General features: G+C 39.6%; 4 protein-coding genes across 9 annotated transcripts; 2 read left to right on the top strand and 2 right to left on the bottom strand.

Moving 5' to 3' along the window:
* Window positions 1-9: 9 nt before the first annotated feature.
* Window positions 10-4586, bottom strand: ints9 (integrator complex subunit 9). The gene is made up of 17 exons (XM_085937157.1): window positions 4251-4586; window positions 3899-4026; window positions 3706-3766; window positions 3548-3610; window positions 3273-3412; window positions 3112-3198; window positions 2847-2967; window positions 2636-2770; window positions 2458-2569; window positions 2187-2367; window positions 2012-2072; window positions 1776-1947; window positions 1554-1678; window positions 1030-1197; window positions 819-917; window positions 537-674; window positions 10-278 (listed from the first exon to the last, which is right to left on the bottom strand). Exons 1-17 carry the CDS (start codon window positions 4257-4259, stop codon window positions 102-104), a joined length of 1977 nt encoding a protein of 658 aa, XP_085793283.1. The 5' UTR covers window positions 4260-4586; the 3' UTR covers window positions 10-101.
* pla2g7 (phospholipase A2, group VII (platelet-activating factor acetylhydrolase, plasma)) lies at window positions 4422-8720 on the top strand. The gene is made up of 11 exons (XM_085937158.1): window positions 4422-4816; window positions 5235-5363; window positions 5454-5604; window positions 6012-6105; window positions 6208-6276; window positions 6735-6900; window positions 6982-7095; window positions 7397-7488; window positions 7738-7908; window positions 7981-8129; window positions 8201-8720. The coding sequence occupies exons 1-11, from the start codon at window positions 4754-4756 to the stop codon at window positions 8299-8301; spliced, it is 1299 nt and encodes a 432-aa protein (XP_085793284.1). The 5' UTR covers window positions 4422-4753; the 3' UTR covers window positions 8302-8720.
* On the bottom strand, window positions 8655-19348 carry tdrd6a (tudor domain containing 6a). 6 transcript variants are annotated; one of them, XM_085937156.1, is made up of 17 exons: window positions 19071-19348; window positions 18299-18394; window positions 12955-17101; window positions 12633-12706; window positions 12220-12294; window positions 11999-12053; window positions 11806-11891; window positions 11692-11743; window positions 11542-11615; window positions 11425-11470; window positions 11119-11192; window positions 10656-10707; window positions 10127-10179; window positions 9971-10058; window positions 9820-9857; window positions 9630-9681; window positions 8655-8904 (listed from the first exon to the last, which is right to left on the bottom strand). In XM_085937156.1, exons 2-17 carry the CDS (start codon window positions 18329-18331, stop codon window positions 8822-8824), a joined length of 5082 nt encoding a protein of 1693 aa, XP_085793282.1. In that variant the 5' UTR covers window positions 18332-18394; window positions 19071-19348; the 3' UTR covers window positions 8655-8821. The 6 variants fall into 6 exon arrangements, with proteins under 6 accessions (XP_085793282.1, XP_085793276.1, XP_085793277.1 ...); XM_085937150.1 differs by having other exon boundaries at window positions 12955-18394; XM_085937151.1 differs by having other exon boundaries at window positions 9971-10055; window positions 12955-18394.
* An 834-nt stretch (window positions 19349-20182) lies between these two features.
* On the top strand, window positions 20183-21916 carry sf3b6 (splicing factor 3b, subunit 6). Its single transcript, XM_085937717.1, has 4 exons — window positions 20183-20350; window positions 20773-20891; window positions 21190-21328; window positions 21488-21916. The coding sequence occupies exons 1-4, from the start codon at window positions 20321-20323 to the stop codon at window positions 21575-21577; spliced, it is 378 nt and encodes a 125-aa protein (XP_085793843.1). The 5' UTR covers window positions 20183-20320; the 3' UTR covers window positions 21578-21916.
* The last annotated feature ends 293 nt before the right edge of the window (window positions 21917-22209 follow it).

The raw sequence follows: 22209 nt of genomic DNA, 5'->3' as shown, positions 1-22209 counted from the left end.
ATCAATACACAAGGTTATCAAAAAAATCTTATTTACAAAATACGATTTTACCAAAATCTATGGTCTTTACAGCAAAGATGGTATAAATTTAGTGTAACCTTTCAGATTTTCTGCAAGAAACGCAGAACCAGGTCTCGCAGTGTCGTGCGCAGAGGCTCGTTGTTGTCGCACACAATGTGTGTGCCGTCCTCTTCCAGCTGAATTAGCGTGTCCTCCGCCTGCAAGTGTAGGATGTGTCCGTCTGCCGTCTCCTCCACTTTGACTTCTGTGATGCCGTGCTGTAAAAGTGCACAATTCAACTTAGTATAACTGGATGTGTTGTTAAATCGAATTTTTGCCATGCCCAAACCATTCCACATTCCTCTCACCCTTAATTAGTATTTTTAAGACAAGTATTTAAAAAAATAATTTCTAAAACACAAATTTATTCCCACATTTTTTTTTTACTTTTAATTGCAGGGTATTTAATTTTCTTTTTACTTTGGCCCAACACTACTACTCCTACTCCAAATGAAGTGAAAGATAATAAATCCAACATTTTGCAGAGTTGCAAGGAAGGCTTCCAGAGGTACGGCTCCTGTGAGCAGGGGTTTGGGCGCCTGACCCGCTGGGGGCTCCTCCATCACTCGCTTCCTCTTCTTGGTAGGGGGCGCTGGAGGAGGCTTTGGAACTGACTGGTAATACAAAAATAGGAAAATAATCTGTATTGCAGTTGCAATAAAAGTTCCAATATTAACACACCTTGCACCTTCTTTCTCATATATTGTGCAAAAACAAAAAAGACATTGAGAGTGAACACTTTGGAATGGTGGACTTACCAACAGTGTGTGCTTGTTGTCTTTTGAATGCAACATGGCTGAGACGGTTGCCACGGAGATGCCAGGTTTGACCTCGGCGGGCACCAACGAGTTAGCCAGCTAGGGAACAAAGACAGATATGTGACGATTTTAAAATTGCCCGCTCTTGACGTGTGCTTAGCACCAGTTGAATATATAGCTGATTTAATAGAACATGTTGCCTCCCTCTCACCTCAGGTAGAATATAGACGCGCTCGTAACGTCGCCTGAAGGGCAGGCTGAGGACAGAGCAGCGCCTGTAGGCCATGGGAGGGGGTTGCAGCTCCAGCATCAGATCGGACCGATGCGACTGGGTCATTGGAGGCTGAGTGTACTGCTCAGGACATACCACATGGACGGGCTACGGGGAGAGTGTTGTTAGCCAACAGGCCAGTAAAGCTAGGAGCATTTTTTTTCTGTGTCATTAAAATTTAATAGGCTATAAGACGAGTGTTCCGCTAGTTTGGGTATTTCCTTTAACAGCAATTGAAGTATTACAAAATAGTGATGAGGTGGCGTTTTTTTGTAAACAATGGGACGTTATTCTTAAAACTGTTGAGGGTTTACTACAGCTAATGTGTTGGACGGTTTTATGTATTTCAACTCAATATTATTTTGTGATAAAGTCTGTCTGGTGTTGCAGAAATCTGTGCATATATTTTTTTTAAAAACTGGACAGCATTTGTAAAACCTCACTATGGTGGTGCAGTGTCTTACCTGGACCTCCTTGAGCAGCTTTGAAACTTGGTGGAAGTTAAGACGCGTGTCAATGGGACAATAAACACATTTCATGGCTAGTGGCTGGTAGGGGGCCAAAGCATCCAAGTAGGAGAAGTCAGGTTCTGTCGGCATAAACGGACGACAACCTTATTTTTTGAGTATTCTTAAAAGCAGTACTGCTTAAGTTAATGGCATGTGTTTGCAAATTTTGCTCGTCACCGGTGAAGATGATAGTATTCAAGCTGGATTTGCCCCACAGCTCCATGAAGTGGACCACATCACCAAAGCGCAGGGAGGGATGGCCGGTGAATACCACGCACGGTTGGCGGAAGTCACTACTGAAGTCACCGTGAATGCTGGGGTAGTGTTTCAGCTTGTTGCTTTGGATCAACTGAAAACCACACAAGTGCCATTTTTCTACATTACATGTGTCATTATTGTTATGCAGGCTGTACCTCTGCATGGGGGAATGGGGGCTCCGGAAGATACACTTTAGACTGCTTGTTGTGACAGAGCCTAAAATGATAAGAAAATGAAAAATGAAAGTGAGCCTATGTGCTGCTTAAAAAATATGTTTCTGTTCTACTCGACAGCAAGGTGCATAAAACAAAACTGTGTCAATGCTCTCACCACTCGGCAAAGATTTGAGAAAACTCCAGGGAGCTGTTGGCGACAGGGGAGATAAAGTAGAAGGGGGTGGTACCCAGGTTGGCACTGTCGATGAACTGGTACAGACACTCGAGCAGGTCATAAATCACCCCAGAAGAATAACACGGCACAAGCACATTGCCACCAGCGCGAATGGTCATGGCTGCAAGGCACACATGACAAATAAAAGAAATAATCGCAAGATGCGTCTTTGCTGCGCCACAAAGTAGCTAGTCGGCACATTTTAGCCAACCTAGATTGCTGCAGAATTCTCCCAGCATGCCGTCAGGGTTGGCAGTGGGCATCTGGGTGAGGCCTGTCAGAATGAGAACGTCACTGTTCTTCAGGGAACTTTGGTCCATCGGCTGAGGGAAGACAGAAAAAAAAGACTGTTTAGTTTCCGACCACAGTGGAATGATTTACTGCCTTACCTGTGGGTGCGTGGTGAGGAGGGACGACCCGGACACGTAAGACACTTTCTCATGATGGGATTGGATGATCCAGTTGGAGCTGCCCAATGAGTAGCCAGAGCTTAATGGGGAGATTTGTACAGCCCCAAACAACTCCTGAAGAGGAAAAAAAAAAAGTGCATGAGTATGTGTAAAAGCACGCTGGATGACAAAAATGAAGATAGCTTCCTACCACTTTCTGTGAATAACCCACAAGCTGCACTTTGCTGAGGGCAGAGTTGACCTCCTGCATACCGTAGCTTCGTTTCCACGTCCAAACATCAACTGCATCCTTTAGTGGACCAGGAAGCAACCTTGTAAATAAAATTCAAATTAAACTTCACGTATATGGAAAATGAATAACAGCAATTTGATTTTTGGGGGAAACAAAGGAAATGCCAGAAGGAAGGAGGAAAAAAAAAAAGTACACATTGTTTTGAATAATATTGCGCACATACCTTTGTATTTCCTTTTTCTTCCAAGAGGTGGCAGACTGAGCCTTGGGAACTCTTTCCATGAACTTCACTAGCTCTTCCATTAGAAGTCTGAACAAAACACAAATAACTAGAATTTATATTTACAGAAGCAATTTATATCATGTAATATAATGTATTTTTACCTTCCTATCTGCAGGGTGGGCTCTGTGGCATACACTGTGCCAGTGAAGCCTGTGTTTTCTGTGATGTAGGGCAGGGCCATCATACAGTGGTAGTTGGAGATCAGGATGACATCAATGGTTGATAGGTCCAGCAGTTCCCTCTGTTATTTAATTGGCGGGAGTCATAAATCAATCTTATTTACATCCCCTATTACCATTTAATATGGAGGATTACCTTACCGGCCCAAAAAAAAAAAACATTAAAGTTTGCATACAAACAATTTCGAATACATTACCTCAGGGAGACAGAACTCCGGCTGTGAGTCCACAAACACTCTGCCGGCACACTCTTTCAGCTCCTGGAAATATCAGTATGTGAGAGAGTCATTTCACAGTCCACAAATAGTCTGAGAGCACAAAAGTAAGACAAAGACAAACATTAGTCAGAATGCACCTTTTCCAAGTTTATTGTTCCATCTTTAGCGCTCCAACCTGGTAGCTTTGAGAGTCTTTGGCTGAAAGAGAACAATAGTATATTGTACTACTATAATTTAAAATGCAAGTATACTTAAAAGAAACGTTGACTATCACAAAATCAGTGGCGAATATAATCAACAAAGAAACAATAGCCTGACATCATTACTCACCTATGCACAAGGGGAAGAGGCAAGAAGTGGAGGACAGACGTGGTGTCCAGCCCACAATCCAGCATGATAGTGGTCGATTTGAATTTGAGTACATTGCAGGGTAGTGTAGGATGACCAGACAGACAATACTAATAGAAACAAATCGGAAGGAAAAAAAAAATCACCAATTGCCCAGAAAACAAGCTAATATCTGTAGAGCGGTAGCATATTAACACTGCAACATTGCATCTTCAGAGCTCCAAACATGAATGTAGTGACTTCTAGGTGCTAAGCTAACACCTAGTACGACATCTCAGTAATTCTACTCTATTCAGTCACTTTATCACTCAAACAATACGTACTTGTTACTTACCAATTTCATTTTTGAACCAATAAGTACACCATAAGCATAGGAAGGAAAACTGTATAGGTAATACTTCAGCCTTGAACCATTTTCTTCTTCGCTGGCTTAATTGGTCAACTGTATACAAACGTCAAAGACAATAGCGCTACCTATTGCCTGCCGGAGGATTGCGGGTTTATTGTGGTAAAGTCATACTTCCGGTATTTAGTTTAGTGACGTTAGGTTTGTGTATTGTTTACGCAGGGATGTATTTTAGTATGAATCTACGGATGTGTAAGTGAACAACGTAATATCTATTTAGATGGGCTAAATGCGTCAAACCGTATGGAGACGTTTATAGTTCGAATCGTACACGATGTTTATAACGGTGCGGTTAGTAGGAGTTCCGAAAGCTTTATAATTTTATTGGAAGGATTCCGATGCTGGAGTCGTGTTACCGTCGGGGATTCGAACCTGTCGAAACCACTCCTTAGTGACTCACACTTCGAACAGGACAAAGTCAAGTCATTTGAATGTTGCGACATGGATTGTGGAAACTTTGCCCAGTAGTATTCGATCACGATTTACCTCGCCAGGTAAGCTGTCATTTTTGTTTCAAGATCGTTTCTCCTGCGTTGACCAAATGTTAGTGTCCCGTCTTTTTTTTAAAAGGACAGTATTTTATTTTGAATTCAAACTTTACCTTTACTTGAGTTTATCCTTCATTGTAGTTCGTATATCCATTGTTTAGTTATAACGTTATCAATCGCGTCTCTCCTAAACAGCTACGTGGATTTATAAACTTTTATGTCACATTCATGTAAGATCACGGATCTTTGGAAGTTGTTTCTTGTAAATTTCACAACTAAACTTTGCTTATTATCGCTCCCCAAAAAATCCACCAAATTCCTAAACATGTCATCACCTGTATCATGTAGCAATACTTGTTTTCTTGCATATAAAATACGTATATCCTTTTAACTTGACACAATCCATGTATCATTTTGTCCGCAGTTCAGAGGAGGTGTAAAATTAAAAAAATCAAATATGGGAAATGTGTTCTGTAACAACCTGGAAATCCCTCCACCCAAGGGTCCAAATGCTGCAGGATGCACTGACTTTATGATGGATCACACAGTGCAGGTAAAGTTCAAGATGAGGAAGAACAACAGCCAGTGTGATTCTTTTTTTCTTTTCTTTGGTAATATATCTCTACATTTGTGTTCCCAACAGGGCAGCTTCTTCCGCCTTTACTATCCTTGCCAGAAGACGGACAAATCAGAGATGCCAAACTGGATTCCGAGCAGAGAGTACTTTGACGGACTGGCAGATTTTATGAAAATCAACAGGACTTTTGGTGAAAGAATATTCAACTGCCTCTTTGGTAATTCATCATGACATATAGTAAATTTAGGCCCATTCACTATTACACTCAGTTTTTATGTCTTTAAAAGAATGTTATTGAGGAAGAAAATTTTATGTTCTAAAAATCTTAAACTTTATGATTGGCCATGGATGAGGAACATGATTTATTATGGTTTTACGAAGTTCATTTTGTTTTCAGTTGCCAATCACTTCACTGGTTCTTTTATCTCAAACACGATATTTTAGGTTGCATTACCTGACATGTTTCGGCTTGTACTTCCGCCTTCATCGGAGCCATGCCACTCTGAAGGCGGAAGTAAAGCCGAAACATGTCAGGTAACGCAACCTAAATTATCTTGTTTGAGATAAAAGAACCAGTGAAATGAATGATTTATTATGATTTATTTGTCAAACTTTTTTTTCCAGGGTCATTTAAGATTCCAGCCAACTTGGATGCTCCATTTCACACAAATGAAAAATGCCCAGTCGTCATCTTCTCACATGGTTTGGGGGCCTTCAGGTATTATCCTTGTTGGAATTTGACACATTTAAAAATGTATATATATTTTTAGGAATGAATTGAGTTGTTTCCCCCACCCCCCCCCCCCTCCTTTTTTTTTAGGACTTTGTATTCTTGTATATGTACAGAACTAGCCTCTCAAGGCTTCATTGTGGCCTCTGTGGAACACAGGTATGTGTACACAGTACATATGAAAGATTATATTTCACTTATTATCACTGTCCACAACATGGGAATAACTCTGACCAAATTTGTTCATTCAAGCAGTGTAAATTTACAGAATGATCGTCTTATTATTTTGAACATCCCTCTTTCCGGTGATCCTGATAGTGAACATGCATACAGGAAATTAACTAACCATGTAGATTGGAGCTTCTCCTTCAATGTCATAAATCAGCAATATGCTTGCTATTTTAATTTTGTTGTGTAATGGACCAATTTGAGGAAATCTATTCTTGTGTGCACATTTGCAGCCCACATTTGGTCTGTCTTATGCACACATGTGAGTTTGATCAGTTGGAGGAGCATGTGACCAAGCACTCTTTGGATTATAGTGAAGTTTGTCAATAGAAAAAAATAAAATTAAAAAATAAAAATACCATGTACCTCTCTCTCTCTCTCTCCCACAGAGATCAATCTGCCTCAGCCACATATACCTTACAACAAAAGTGCGAAATGGAGACAGCCAATGAAAATTCCTTGAAAACATCACTCACAGACACCATGGTGAGGGAGTGGATGTACTACAGGAGTCTGAAACAAGGGGAGCAAGAATTCCCCCTCAGATATCAGCAAGTATGCTCAGACATCTAGAGCGGTAAAATATGCAAAGTTGTTTTTGACTAGTCAAGTGTAAGAAACTTCGCTCTTTTCCAGGTACAACAGAGAGCTGATGAATGCATCCGTGCACTTCATAAACTTGCAGACATAAACTCAGGGCTTCCGATGGAAAATGTTTTGCATACACAATTTGACTGGAAGACCTTGGAGGTAACTTTTTTTTTTTTTTTTAGCACAGCATCTTCATAATGCTTAGGTCAAAGACTTTTTTTTTTAATTGGCTTTTTAGTATCAATTAAGTCAAATTACACCACCACAATAATGTTTTATGTAACATGGATTTAATTGAATAGTTTCTGGGTGTTAGGTGCTGAACAGAGGAGTATTAAAAAGTCCATTTCTGTGCAAATACTTTATATTTTAAATAGAATCATAATAGCTTTACAAAGTTGATTTTAAATGAGTAGATTTATGTGTGATACCTTGTATCAAAATGTCCTGCTCAATACAGAACTCAATGGATCTCGGCAGAGTAGCTGTGATGGGCCATTCCTTTGGGGGCGCGACCATCATAGAAGCTCTAGCCAAAGAGGCAAAATTCAAGTAAGTGTAGTTCCTCACTATCTATTCATTTGCTATATTACTTCTCTTCACAAAGGCCACAGGTAAGTTAGATCCTATCATAGCTGATGTTTGGTGAGGCCCATAATCTTCTCTACATGCTTCTTCCAACTGCATCATACCTGGCCCCAAATATCAGTAACCACAAGGAGTTTGTTGAATTCATGTTGGTTAAAAATGATCTTTTTTGCATCCTTGCTAACATTCTTCTACCTTGATATCCCTTTTTAGGTGTGCTGTCGCGCTGGATGCCTGGATGTTCCCGTTAAAAGATGAAATTTTCCCTCAAGTGAATCAGCCCATCTTTTTTGTCAACTCTGAGAAGTTCCACTGGCCAGCGAACATTAAGCGTATCAAAAAATTGGACTCATCGGACATAGAGAGAAAAATGATGACCATCAGGTAACTTGAGTAGAAAACAAGTGTTGGTGGTGATTTCTTTCCTAATGGATTTTGCTGCCTTTTTTCCTTCAGAGGGTCAGTGCACCAGTCTTTCCCAGACTTCACCTTTGTGGCAGGAAACTTGATCGGCAAATTGATGAAGCTCAGAGGGGACATCGACCCAGAAATTGGGATCGACCTCTCAAACAAAGCATCGCTCGCATTTCTGCAACGGCACCTTGGTAAAATTAATCTTAACCAAAACCTGTTAATTCAAATGTGAATAGTGTCTGACATTGTTTTTTTTTTTAAGGTTTGAAAAAGAACTTTAATCAGTGGGACCATCTGATTGAAGGGAATGACGAAAATCTCATTCCAGGAACTAATGTCACTTTGCTTCAGTCAGCCATCTGACATTAAGCCACTGTGAACACTTGAGATGACCCCCACAATGTTAAGCAGAGTAACATTTTAAGAACATTTTTTTCTGCACATAACTGACCATTTCAAAGTATTATTTATCTCTTTAAATTTACCAGCATTTTAATTTTTTTTTTTTTTTAATCAAAATATGTCCTGTAATAGTTTGTGTTGTGTTACTGAAACCTCGCAATAGCTCCTCCAAAATTCAACCATCATATTTGGTGTGTATGCGTATGCATGTGAACATTATTTTTTAAATCATGAGCCAAATCAATGCACAAAATGTGGCTATATGTATCAATGAGGAGGAACTGTGAATAAATTGTACAGTACATATAAAAATGTATGTTGAACTTCAGGCATTTATTGTAGTCTATTTTTTTGTGCACAGTGTAATAAACCAGTTTTGTAATCAACAGTCTTGTTTTCAATACTCATTAACCAAAAAGGAAAGTGCAAACCAAAACATTTACTAATAACATTTGTGCTACTCTCAAACACAGAGCAAACTTCAAGAACAAAAGGTATTGGCTCTCACTCCTCTGTCTAATTCTTGACGACCACAGGCAGCTGAACTGTCTGCCAAAACATCACCTAAAAGAAAAAAAATGCACATCACGATCACTGATGAAAAACACAATGTGTGCTAAAGTAATAGCCATAGAGACTGAGGCTATAGTTATACTACAAATATTTAATAAATAAAAGGAGAAATGTCATGTTTTTTACATGACAATGGGACAGTTATTGCAGTATGTCATAAGCTAAAATTAAAATGATTACTTTATATCCATAATTAATTGAATATTTCTTGTACCATATTCATTCATCAACCCTGTAATGGGAGAGGCAATTTCAGCCTGAATCCAAGTGCATAAGATTTCAGCGTGCCATCATTAATAATGCCTTTTATCAAATATGTTTTCAATTGTTGTAAAGAAAGCAAGTTTATTAAATCAGATCTCAAAAGTCAGGAATTAAACTTGGCACTATGACTGAGCCAAAACTCAGATGCAGAGGACTCTGAGACCCTCCCGATGACCCTATGGAAGAAACTCGGGATACATGAGATGAGTGACACATAAGCTTTGATCGCCTGTTTTACTATACGATGTGTTTTGTGTCCCACACATCTTGCTATTTTTAATGCTCTTTATGCTTTCAAGATTTGTAAAATTGCTTTTCACGTGATACAGTTAACGAACCGTTTTTTTTTTTTTTTAACCCGCTTATACTTTCCATGAGGGATTTGTGGAGAATCTTTTCTGACTGTAGGTGTGATAACATACTTTATAAAAACACATTTTCTCTACACTTACCAGCACTGTCATCAGGGGACAATGGACCAGCATTTGCCGCATCACTGGAATCCTTCCAAAAATAATCACATTGTGTTTTAACCACAGAGGTATGGGACATACTTAAAACTATGTAATTGGTTATCATTAAAAACAAATCAGTCCTTCACTGAGAATTCCAACGAATAATTGAGAGAATGTGTCATCTTACCTTGTGCTCCCTATTCTCCAGCTCCTCCTCTTCCTGGCCTACAACAGAAAATTGTTAGCATCACATTTGATCAACCCAAACCATGTGAGCATCTGTTACTCAATCATGTAGCCATTGTTTCTCTTCATCGAGAATCAAAGTCCATTTTTACCGTGCATGGCCGCCTCATTAACTTGCTTGTTGTGGCCATCTGTCAAACACATGTCTTTGATAAGACAGATCACCTCCTCAACATCCTTCTGAAAAGTAGGAGCATCAGTGTATGCTTGTGACTCAAGATGGTTTTTATCACTAGAATATTAACTACCTCATCTGGACAGAGATGTGTGTGGTATCCTGCCTCCGCGTCAAACGACAAAGCTGTTAAGACACTTTTTATTATTGAATGTAAACGTTAGGGTGAACTTATGGTAAACAGCTACAAACCAGAATGTTCATCTTGACCCAAAAAACAAACAAACAAACAAACAAAAAAAACCATTCCCATCAAATATCTACAATTTACTTTCACAGGTCCATGTTCACCTACTCTGCATATTGTGGTTTTCCCTTCTGCAAATGAATGAATGACAGCTTAATGTCTAACCTGACCATTAGAGCTAAGGAGTGCAAATGGCTTCCACTCTTCTGGAAGATTGGCCAAGTGAATGTCTGTTTTTGTTGTCAAATTCATTTACTGTCAGAAGAAACTGAATTCATCAAGTCTGGAATGTCATCGGTGCACATCAAACTTATCTGTCTTTCTCCACAATTATTGATGAAGCGTTGTCAGGTCCTGTTTTGGTTGTCCATACAGTACATTTCATATATTGTGCCAATAACATTGCATAACTTACCAATGACTTGCTCAATAGGAGAATCAAAAGGAAGCGGGGGTTCATTCGGGACCTACAATAAATATCAAATCGATTTTAGATGTGCTCATAATACTGTAAAAAATCTAATGTCCTAAAAACTTTCCATAGTGGGTGTATTATAAACGATCCCTGTCACTATTAAACTTCCCACTTATCAATCTATATATTTGTGCGTCCTGACTAGGAACATAAATTGTGCAGATGCAAATTTAATGTCCGGTTGCAGTAATATTTTAAAAATTGTATTTCCTATTTTGAAGAATATTTTCTAAATGATAAACCCAAGTCAAGGTTAGCATGTTGGTTTGGCCCTCTGCAAGTGTTTCTCTTGTGGCCCCTTTGCAAAATAAATGACCCATCCATGCCTTCAATGCAGTGAAACAAACAAAACACTGCAGATATGTACGCAAGTCATGTGGAAATTCAGTGTGATGCAAAGTACCATTTCCTCCCGTGTCACACTGATGTGACAACGATTTCTCGCAGCCATTACGCCATCACTCTGTTCATCGGCATCTGAAATGCAAATATGATGTTCGATGATTTAATCTTGTTTTTCAGGCAAAAGGATTATGTATATAGCTTTACGATTTTTGGAAGTGTTTCCGCTTGACTTTTTTTTGTGCAATTTGTAGAGTTGCAGCAGTGGTGGAAATACTGCTCTCTACTGGATTATCATCACATGGCATGTCAACAAGCTTCATGGATGACCATTTCATCACAGTGAAAAGAGACCTTATGTAGATACCTGTCAAAACCTCATCGGAATCGATCACCTTCTCAGCCACGGCACCCTAAAAAAGTAACAAAACATAAATGACGTTTCTCTAACAAGCAAACCTTAGAAAAGTGCAGATTAACATACTACTACGTCTGGAACGGAAACTGTGCCGATATGTGACTCGCTGAATATGATGTCAGTGTCAACAGGAGGAGGATCTGAGTGGGCAATAAAATATTCATCATTTAAGGACACTTTTAAATGAGAAGTTTTCCTGCATTTTAATATATGAACCTGAAGAAGCATTCTCTTCAAACAATGTCTCGTCCGGAATGGTAGTAGCGCTCTAAAAGAGAAGAGATTATTGCATAAGCAATTGCAAGAGAGACAAGACAGAGTTGGCAGTACCATTTCTTTTGTGTGTGGGATGACATCATCTTCATGTTCTGGGGCATCTATTCGACAAACAATATCCAGCGTTGTTAGCTCCCACGCTTGAGAAAATTCACCATCAAGAAATTTGAATACAGTGGTGCCTCGACATTTTTGGTGTATATATATATTTTTTTTTTACAAATCTGTTTTTAGGACAACTGCTTACCCTGTAACTGCTGAACAACAGGCACAAGAAAAGACAGAACTGATTCACTTGGAACCTACAAGACAGCAACACCGGACATACGTTTGACTCCATCTCACAAAAGCAGCCTGGCATGTAGATGAGAATTTATTGCTAATAATTAAAATAATGTTCTTCACTTGACAGGAAAATAAAACTTTGATATATAATTTAGAGTGCAGTGTCATGCAATAGCATGATACCAGTTCAGATCCTTCAGAGGTGTCAACAGCCGTCTCCTGAGGGACCACGTTGTTCACGACAGCATCATGACAGACCTTAAAAAGGTGACAAAAAATCGTACTCTATTTTGGTGTCAATTGCTTGACATTGGCATTGAAACGGGAGTTTGAACCACTCAGAGATTTTCTCATCTATTGAAAGAACTAAACAGTGAATAAGTTCATTTTCCGCATGCATGATCATGAGAATTTCGTTTTTACAAACAGTCAACCAGATGATCCTGTTTTTACTCGGTCATAGTGTTCAATAGTTGAGAGCAAATTTCATTCATCTTATAATGGTCCGTGAGTAATTCATGACTTCTAACACTTCTAAAAATTTGTCAGTAAAATAAACACTCAAAGCAAACGCAAAAGCAAAGTATACAATTTACCACTGTCACATTTTCCCCACTCTTAGCTGGATTTGCATTTCCAATTTTCTCGTCATCAGTCGAAACCTTTGGATCTGGAAATAAAACATAAAATATTATCAAACACTTGACATCCATCCAGGGCTTGACATTAACTTTTTTCCTCACCAGCCACTTATGGCTAGCGGTATCCCAGAGTTATTAACCAATCAGCATTTTCACCAGCCATTTTTTTTTTTTTTTTTTTGCTCTTAAAAATTAGCTATCCACCCCCATCATCTCACCGCTGATGAAATGTTCATGTCAAACCCTACACACATTACACAAAACATAAAGGACTTACCATCAAAACGGGTCCCGATAACGTAGCAGTCGCACACGTGGTTATCCGCCACTTCAAATGGAGACAACGGAATCCCAGACTCATTCGCGGCCTCCGGAATGGTCGTGGCAGGTGGAAATTTGATCCCATCTGACAAATTGATGTCCATCACAGAGGAAACTTCCTCAACGAAGTCTTGGTCACTCTCTATGATGTTCTTTTCAAAAATCTTCAGGGGCAACACATTTTCTTGTATTTCACTATCAAGTTGTGAAACGCTGGTTTCAAAGTCAGGAATCAAAAGAGTGGGAACCGTGTTTACCCCTTCACTTGTTTCATTTAGGCTCCAAATTTCAGACACACACATTTCTTCCAGTGTGGACTCAGTAGAAAGATTTGAAGTGTGAAGATAATCCACATGGTTTTGAAAGTCCTTTGGAGTACTCGTTACTACAGAGTACAAGGCAGCATCATTCAGATCCATCCCAGCGTGAGCAGCTCGTCTTGTGTTTTCACTCTCAGGGGTTTCATTTTCTGTTTTCTTGGCAGACGCATCAATTGAGTCGAGTTTTTCATCCAGCATGTGCTTCCCGACATTCGGTTTATTTTCCAGTGTGGGAGTCATCCACAAGTTTTTCATAGTCTCATTTAACCTCTGACCTTCACACTCCAACTTCACAATGTATATGTTTTTTCCATCTTCTCTGATCACAGTCATCTGCAAGAGTTTGTCTTGTGCAATTGAAACCAATTCATCCAAAGCTCCAGCGTTCCAGGAGTCACGAGACTCATCAAAACCTTCAAGCTTACAGAGAAATGCCTGTAATGGAGTTTGTAATAGGTCAGGGGGTATTTCCCTCACGTCTGTGCCAGGAACTTCGACTCTGTCTCCATAGTCTACAAACAGAACTGACAGCACATCTCCATCTTTACAAAGTACTTCAGCACGGTACCAAAGTTGATCCTCTGCAGAAAATGCAATGCAGGGTGTGCCAGGTGAGAGAGCGCTCATGAAGTCACGTGTGTCATAAGCCGCCTTTCCGATTTCCGAAAGACTTTCAGATATCTCGTCCAGGGCGACCGAGTCAGCAAGCTGACACCAAAATTTATGAGCATCACAAAAAACAGAGATGTAAATGTCAAGTTGTTGTCCCTCTTTAAATTCTAAATGTTGATAACAGAGAGAATTGAAATTCTGTGAGTTTTCTGAGCTCTGCACGGTGTTTTCCATCTTGTGCTCACTGTCTAATGGGATGTCAGGAAATTCTGCTGGTGCTTGACATGTGACCTGTACACCATTATCCTCAAGAGTAACTCGCCACATTACATCTGACAGCTGCACAAATCGACATTTCAGAATTTTCTCTGCATTTGAGCCAATGTGGTTTTTCAAAGCGGACACCACTTCAGCATCAAGTGGATCCAAAGACGTACTTAGCAAGCAATGTGTGCTGTACCTTGGCAACTGCACAAAAGCCTGATTGAGTTTGGCTAGTTTGGAAAACGGTAACTCAGCCATGTTACCAAAATCAACATACTCGACAAGAGCCAAAGAATTAGAGAGTACTTGTTTCACAACTGCTCGGTACCACAAGGAATCATCAGGAAACACGGCTTGAACTAAGTCACCTACATCTACCTTAGTGATGCTGATTTTGGGAGCGGATAGTGGGTCGTTAAGCTTGTCCACGAGGGAAAATATTTCATCCTCTTCTCTCACAAGCTGTACATAGAAACTTGTTGGGCTGTTGTAATGTGAAATAAAAACATCGGCTTCCATATTTAGTGTGATTGAATTCTTGGGCAAGTCTTCAAGTTTAGGAAGTTTTGGATCATCAGTTTGAGGAAGTAGGTTGCCGTATTTTGGTGGTGATTTGGTGTCCAATGATGAGTTTGTGAGATTTTCAGTATTACAAATGTGCTTTCTCTGATTTTGTGTTTTATGTGGTGGTCGATATAGTTCTTTTTCTTTCAGTTCAGTCTGCAAATTTGCTCTTGAAGGTTGTGTCGCTTGATGTGTTGGTTTGGGGTCAAGTGTATAGTCTTTTTGGATGACTTGAGGAGAAACGGACATTGCTTCTTTGCCCCTGTTTGCATTCTGAGGAGCTTTCAGATGGTGGTAGGGATCTTGATCTTTAGTGCGCTTCTGTAGTTGAAAAATGTCCTTTATTTTCGAATTGATTTGAGTTCCATTTTGGTAAAGTTCAACCAAGAGACTCCCATCGGATTCCCTGGCTAAAACTAGTGCTCTGAATTTACATTCTGTCACAGATGTTTCAAACCAGTTATTCACCTCACTGGGAACAAAGAGTGGGACATCAGAGAGTCGGCACATGACCGCTTGGACAGGGACAGACATTATGTCTTTGGCCTCTTTGGGCACCGGAATCAAGTCCGATTTGTCCACTTCCGCTGTATTGCCATAATCGACAAAGTGAACCAGGATGGATGGCTGTGTGGCCTTGATTTGTGCCCTGTACCACAGCCCATCAGTGTACTTTGCAAAGCACAATTTTTGAAATAACGGTGGGGGCTTCACATTGCAAAGTTGATTGCAGAGATTGTTGACCGTCTTGTTAAGATCCTTCAGTGCATCAGCATTCCTCTCGAGTTGGCAGTAGAAGTGACCGACACTGTTTACACACGTGACTGTGACTTGCTGTTCGGTTCCGACCTTGACGTTGTGTGTTGAGTGGTAGAATGTGTCCAAGCAGTAAGATGGTCCTTGTTTGGTCCTCCCAGGTGTGAAAAGGGCAAGTTCCGCCATACTGGTGCTAATGCTCTCAAAGGGAGTTTCTAGATCCACAATGTTGACAACTAGTTTCTCTTCATTGTATGTGACTGCATAGACAGTACACTTTAATGGTAGAAAGTTAGAGGCAGCCGTTCTCACAAAGTTGAGAAACTTTTCTTTCCCCTTATCATTCCAATTTTTTTCAACTGACATGACCTCGAGGGGGTTGTAGAGACCGCAGCGAAAAGCTTGACTGGGCAGATCAAAAAATTCACGACAGATGTTCCTCACGTTGTGGAGAGGGACTGTCTTCCTTTGACCGTAGTCCACGAAAAGAACGGTCACATGAGTTGTTTCGTGTTTGCAAATCACAAGACCTCTGTACCAATATCCAGTTTGAGGGTGGTGAACAACACACGCTGTTTCTCTAAGAGGCTCGAAAATACTGCCTGCATAGTGTGCCTGCATGTCATACATCAGCGACTGCAACTTGTCAACGTCTTTAACGAGTTGACACCAAAAAGAATTTGGGCTCTCGATGCACGACACATTAACATCAAAGATACTGCCAACGGGAAACATGTTTTCCTTGAACTTTGCAATTTGAAGGTCTTTGGATTGATCCTGGGTCTTAAAAGAAGCCTCACTTTCTTTTAAGAATCCAGTTTGGGATTTTTCAGTGGAGATTCGAGATGCCTTTTTAATCTCATCATATTCGGCAAGGCCAGAAGAACACAGTAGCCTACCGATATCTTTTTCTCCTTGGGACTTGGGGTCTGTCAATGTTACCACATAGGTATCATTGTGTTTTTCCATCACATGTACATTGAGCAGTTTGTCTGCGATCATTTTGATGAAATCCTCAATGGCAGAAGAACTCCATCCGAGACCTTTTGGCCTGAGGCCTGCCAAGGAACATTTCAGTGCAAGCCGTGGTATTTGTTTTAACGCATCAGGAAGACTTCTGATGTCACTGCCATCAACCTCCTCTGAGTCTCCATAATCCATGAAGAACACTTTGACTTTTGTTTCTCCCACTTCTAACACAATCGCTCTGTAGAAATCCCCATCAGACGATTTGGCTGCACAGCAGGCACCGAGAGCAGGTGCTTCCATCAAATATTTACTGTCTGATGATTTGTACAATTTGAAAATATTCTCAATTAATTCATCAAGCTCGTTTGCACAGTTTTGCATTTGGATCCAAAACTCGGCTGGGTGGGATACGTGAGACACACATGCCATATGAGAAGAGCCGGGTAAAATGTTCTCAACTGCAAGTCTCTCCATCTTTGCTTTAACCACATTGGTCAGACCTGAAGGTCGCATGATTCCTTCAGTAATCTGAAACTGGGGTGGATGATGGATGCTGTATGTCATGTTTCCAGTTGCATAATCACAAAGTTTTTCTCTGCTCTCCAGCAGAGAGTTCTCCTGTGAACAAAACATGGTGTTGAGGTTTGTACTTTTATCACCATACAGTGTAACATAGTAAACACCCTCTGCAATACTTCTGGACTGGAATATAGCAATGAGAGTCTTGTGCAGGAGTAGGGATTTGAGATAGTTTATCTGCTTGCTTGTCCATCCAACCCCCTTGTCAAAAATTCCGTGGAGTGAGCATACATAGGTCACAACGGGCATTTTGAAGAACTCTGGAGCCAGTGGTCTTACATCTTCTATTTGAACCACTTGTTTTGTACCATAGTCAACATTCAGTACTTCCACCAGTTGGCTTCCTGGAAACACTTGCTGTAGAAGAGAGCGATACCAATTGCCATCACGTGCTCTTGCAGCACAAGGAAATCCGATCATTTCAGGACCCACGGTACGACTGACCATCCTGCCCCTGCAATGCTGTGTGATTTGCTCTGAGAGTTCCTTTAGCTCTTCAGAAAAAATCTTCAACTGACAGAAGATACGCTGTGGATTGGTCACTTCGGTGACTACAACAGTCTCCACAGCTCCTTTGGACAACTTTGGAAACATGTACAGCTCTTTCTTGTGTATTTGCTCAACTTGGTCCATGGAGGTTTGATGAAACTTTTCAGCTTCAGTTTTAGAATCTGGTAACAGAATGAAATCCAAGAACATTCTTGGTTCCAGTTTCTTTGCTAATCCCATTTCATACATTTGTCTGGTTATGCATGGTATGTCGAGAAGAAATCTTCTTGGTTTTAGAAGTACATCTTGCACATGGGCTTTTACTGTCTTGCCTCGAAGAGTCTGCATGAATTCGAGGGCCAATGGAGACCATCTATTTTCTGGAGCGTGTGGCCACACATTGGCAAGCACGCAAAGCTCCACTTGAGGTGGTAGGTGGAAATGCTCCTTCTTTCCCCAAGCCAATAACTTTGTGGTAGTACTACATGTGATCCCTTTGTCAATGAGCAAGACTTGGCAGTTGGATCCATTTCTTGTGACTATGCGGGACCTATACCATGTATCATCGATGTGAATTAAGCACAAGTCACCAGGATTTCCTTCAAACTCCTGAAATATATTGACTGGATATTGAATATTTTCGGCCAGAGACTGATAATCTATGGCACTAGCCAGGCAAAAGTTGGCCCAAAATTCTATGAACGTACAAACGGGATACGAGTCAACTTTTGTAATCAAGATTGTTACGTCAGAGCCTTGGGCTGGAGGGATGGATGACATTGCTGCAGTTTCACTCACTCTTCATTTGTCACTTTCAGTCGTTGTGTGAGAGCGATGGATGATCTGGAAAAAATATATGCACATACTGTTAATCGATTACATTAAGACCAACAGTTGGGGCTGCATGATTAAACATAAAAATCTGAAATTTGCTTCCACACGTTGTTTTCTATCCAATTCAGTTATTTATTGACAATATAATTAAGATAGGCAGTGGCAACAAAAGAACCCAGTTCAGTGATCAGTCATACTTACAGCAAACTAAACATGCCACATTTCACAAATTCTGCTTGGTTGTGTAGACTTATAAACACAACTCTGTATATATTTGGCAGATGTACTGTGGTAATTGCCAATTTAAATAAAGATTTGGAATTGTACTTTGTGAATCCATTTGATTACATTGAAGGATTGACTGCATGCAGATACAACGATGAGCTACAGAAACAGAGGCTGTATCGCAATAAATAATAAGACATTATGACGAAGACCTCTGCAGCAGGCCAGAATGTGTATTTTATTTGTCCAACAGTCATATTTGGTTCTTTTTCCAACAGCCAATTTCAACCGCTTTCCGCGACATTCCTCGTGGTAGTAAAACTACATTAGCTTAACCCGTGACAAATAACGAGCACAAATGTGGCTGCAAGCGCCTTCTGACGTTTCAAAAACGGTAAGCACTAAAACGTTTTTTTTACATTAAAAGAATGTTATTGTTGTCTTATGCACAATTTCTCACCTTTTGTTGTTATTTTGGCGATAGCGCAGATTTTATGGCAGCTGATGGCGTTGATTGTACCATCCAATGAGCTTCCGCCCAATTCCACACAGTTGCTAATTCGCTAAATTAACTGAGCAGCCTCCGAAAAGTAATGTTATTTTAGCCGATTTTTGTTTGTACTGTCGTGCACTGTTGCGCGTTGGTGAGTCTAAATTAACTGTCAAAATTTCTATAAATAGCAAACGTCGACAATAAAATGACTATCTTAATTTAACGTAGCTGTAGGTGCAAAAGTATAAGACACGCCCACTTTTTCCTCGAGCCGGAAATGACTTTTCTTTCTTTCTTTCTTTCTTTCTTTCTTTCTTTCTTTCTTTCTTTCTTTCTTTCTTTCTTTATTTATTTATTTATTTATTTATTTATTTATTTACTTATTTATTTACTTACTTATTTATTCCTTCGAATCGTCATAACTCATAATATTGGTATAAATTGCAATAAACAAATTATATCACGGATGTACAGTACAGTAGTTCATAGTATGAAGACATGACAGTGCAGCAGAGGCGAAAGTACTCACACACAGCATAGTACTTAAACAGAAGAACAGACACAGTATTTGTGTAAAAACCTGAGAAAATGGTAGGAAGTAGAAGTAGCACAAGCAAAAAATGCTTTTCTTTTTTATTTACAGTCATTTATATTGTAATTTTGAAAATCATCCTTTAATCCGATCAGTGTTAAATCGTCATCGTCAATGCTTTCTGGTTCCCTGGTTGACCTAACTGACATCACAGGATTTTTTTCTGCTTTCCAAATTTTGTAAGTATATATGATTCAAGAAACAAAACAATACCTAGACCAGGGGTGTCCAAACTTTTTGCAAGGAGGGCCAGATTTGATAAAGTGAAGGGGCCCGGGGGCCAGTGGTTTTTTCGGAAATTTTTTTAACTACAATTTCATCCAAATAAACAGTTATAAAACAAATTTCATTCTCCCAATTGTCTTTATTTTTTAAATGACAAAATAACCAAATATAAGCCACTCAGGCAGATGTGAACAACTCTAGGTCCTAGACATAAAAACTGGGCGCAACTAATAAACTAGCGTCATTTTCATTTGCCCTGTAGGGGGCAGGCAAACTCAAATACGATACAGGAAGTGTGTCATCAACAGGCGACGCTCCAATCTTGAGTTGACGGCGTACACACGCTAGTGTTAGCTAACATTTTCAATCTCTCCCACTAAAACAAGGAAACCTAGTCAACATGGCTATGCAAGCAGCGAAACGTGCGAATGTAAGTGTTTACTTCATGTTTTTGTTAATATCGTTTGAGGTAAATATTTCACACTGTAACTCAATGTGTAGTACACCGTTGTTTGCTAATTAGATAGCCCACCAACGCATTCATAATGGAGCCTACCAATCGGTAATTTTACCTCACTAAATTCATTTTTCCTCACAGTTTTATCTAATGTGAGTCATTGGTTCTTATTTTGCCCCTCAGCACTCTAACCAATTGAAATGTCTTCCTTAACACATTTAGCATCACGTCACTGGAATGTTTGTAATATGTACGTTGATTTCATAGAACCACTGTGACCAAATGGTTAGCATGTTTATATCCGCCCTGTGACCTTGAACGCACCTGTGACCCAAATGAGGACCATGGATGGATGACTGATCTTCTAATGTTATTCTGTGAATGTCAATCTACAGATACGACTGCCTCCAGAGGTCAACAGAATCCTTTACATTAGGAACCTTCCCTATAAGATCACAGGGGAGGAAATGTATGATATCTTTGGAAAATATGGACCAATACGGCAAATCAGAACGTAAGTATTTCAAGTATTTGTCAGTCAGTGACATTCAACATGCAAATAGAGCAGATATGTCTTAGTATAGCATGGTGAAGAAGTTGTTAGCATGAACCTCAAATTTCTGCAGTTCAAATCTCAGCAACAATACTTGGGATTTTCCGGAAACAAAGACAAGAGTAAAAGATCTATGAGATGAGAGGGTAGTTCTCATCCAAACAGAACCACTGTGAGGCTGCTCTGACATCCTGGAAAGAAGCTTGAGAAAGAATATCTATCAGCTTGAATTCATTGAGCGTGCTTTGCTTGCTTTCAGAGGTAACACACCGGAAACAAGAGGAACAGCCTATGTGGTTTATGAAGATATTTTCGATGCCAAAAATGCTTGCGATCATCTGTCAGGCTTCAATGTCTGCAACCGCTACTTGGTTGTTCTGTACTACAACGCAAACAGGGTATGTGCATGCCTTTTCCTTTTTCCATTTTGTAAATCAGCATAATTTAATTTCTTAGATTTACAATTCTGATGTTGCTGTTTTCTAACTTTGTAGCATGTATTTAAATCTTAACTTACATGACTATATAATTTTTTTTGTCATGTGGGATTTTTACAGGCATTCCAGAAAATGGACACAAAAAAGAAAGAGGAACAGTTGAAGCTCCTAAAAGAAAAATATGGCATCAACACAGATCCCCCAAAGTAGAATTCATAAAATGTCTCCTTCTTTTTTCTTGTTTTCCTTGCAATTTGTGTCAAGTACTTTCACATTTATAACCATGGACATCTATTTTTTTTTATTTGTGTTCTGTTAATATGAGGGGTTATTTTTATGCAGTGGTTAAAATTATTACATTGGAAATAAAGTGCAGGAATGCTGTTTTGCTTCCTTAGACTTGGTTTTAACCTGTATTTAGATTTTTTTTGTAACAATCTGACCATGAAATTAATGTTTCCTCTTCTTTTTTTAGCGATCATTGACTTTAAATTAGCTTTGACCGATATTATGTTGCACTGTATGTAAAATAAAAGTTCTTTCTCAAAATTGACTCCTTTATTGGAACATATTTTAGAGTGGAAAAAATTACCGTTTTATTAACCACACGCATCGGGGTGTAGACGAACACCTATGAACAATTTAGAGTCTTCAATAAACCTAAAATACATATTTTGGTGTGTTGGGAGAAACTCGTGGGCCCCAACATTACATTTAGGTTTAAACTTTTGAGTTCAGCACCAGGTGTAATATTTCTGAAACGTCATAGCGCCAAATCAAAACGTACAGTAAAATCATTCAATTTTTAATTGGGCAAACTTACCAACAAAAAAAAGACCTAA

This window comes from Syngnathus leptorhynchus, chromosome 18 (assembly GCF_054491065.1).
Source record: "Syngnathus leptorhynchus isolate UIUO chromosome 18, UIUO_Slep, whole genome shotgun sequence".
Lineage (NCBI taxonomy): Eukaryota > Metazoa > Chordata > Actinopteri > Syngnathiformes > Syngnathidae > Syngnathus > Syngnathus leptorhynchus.
This window is presented reverse-complemented; position numbering and strand designations above follow the sequence as displayed.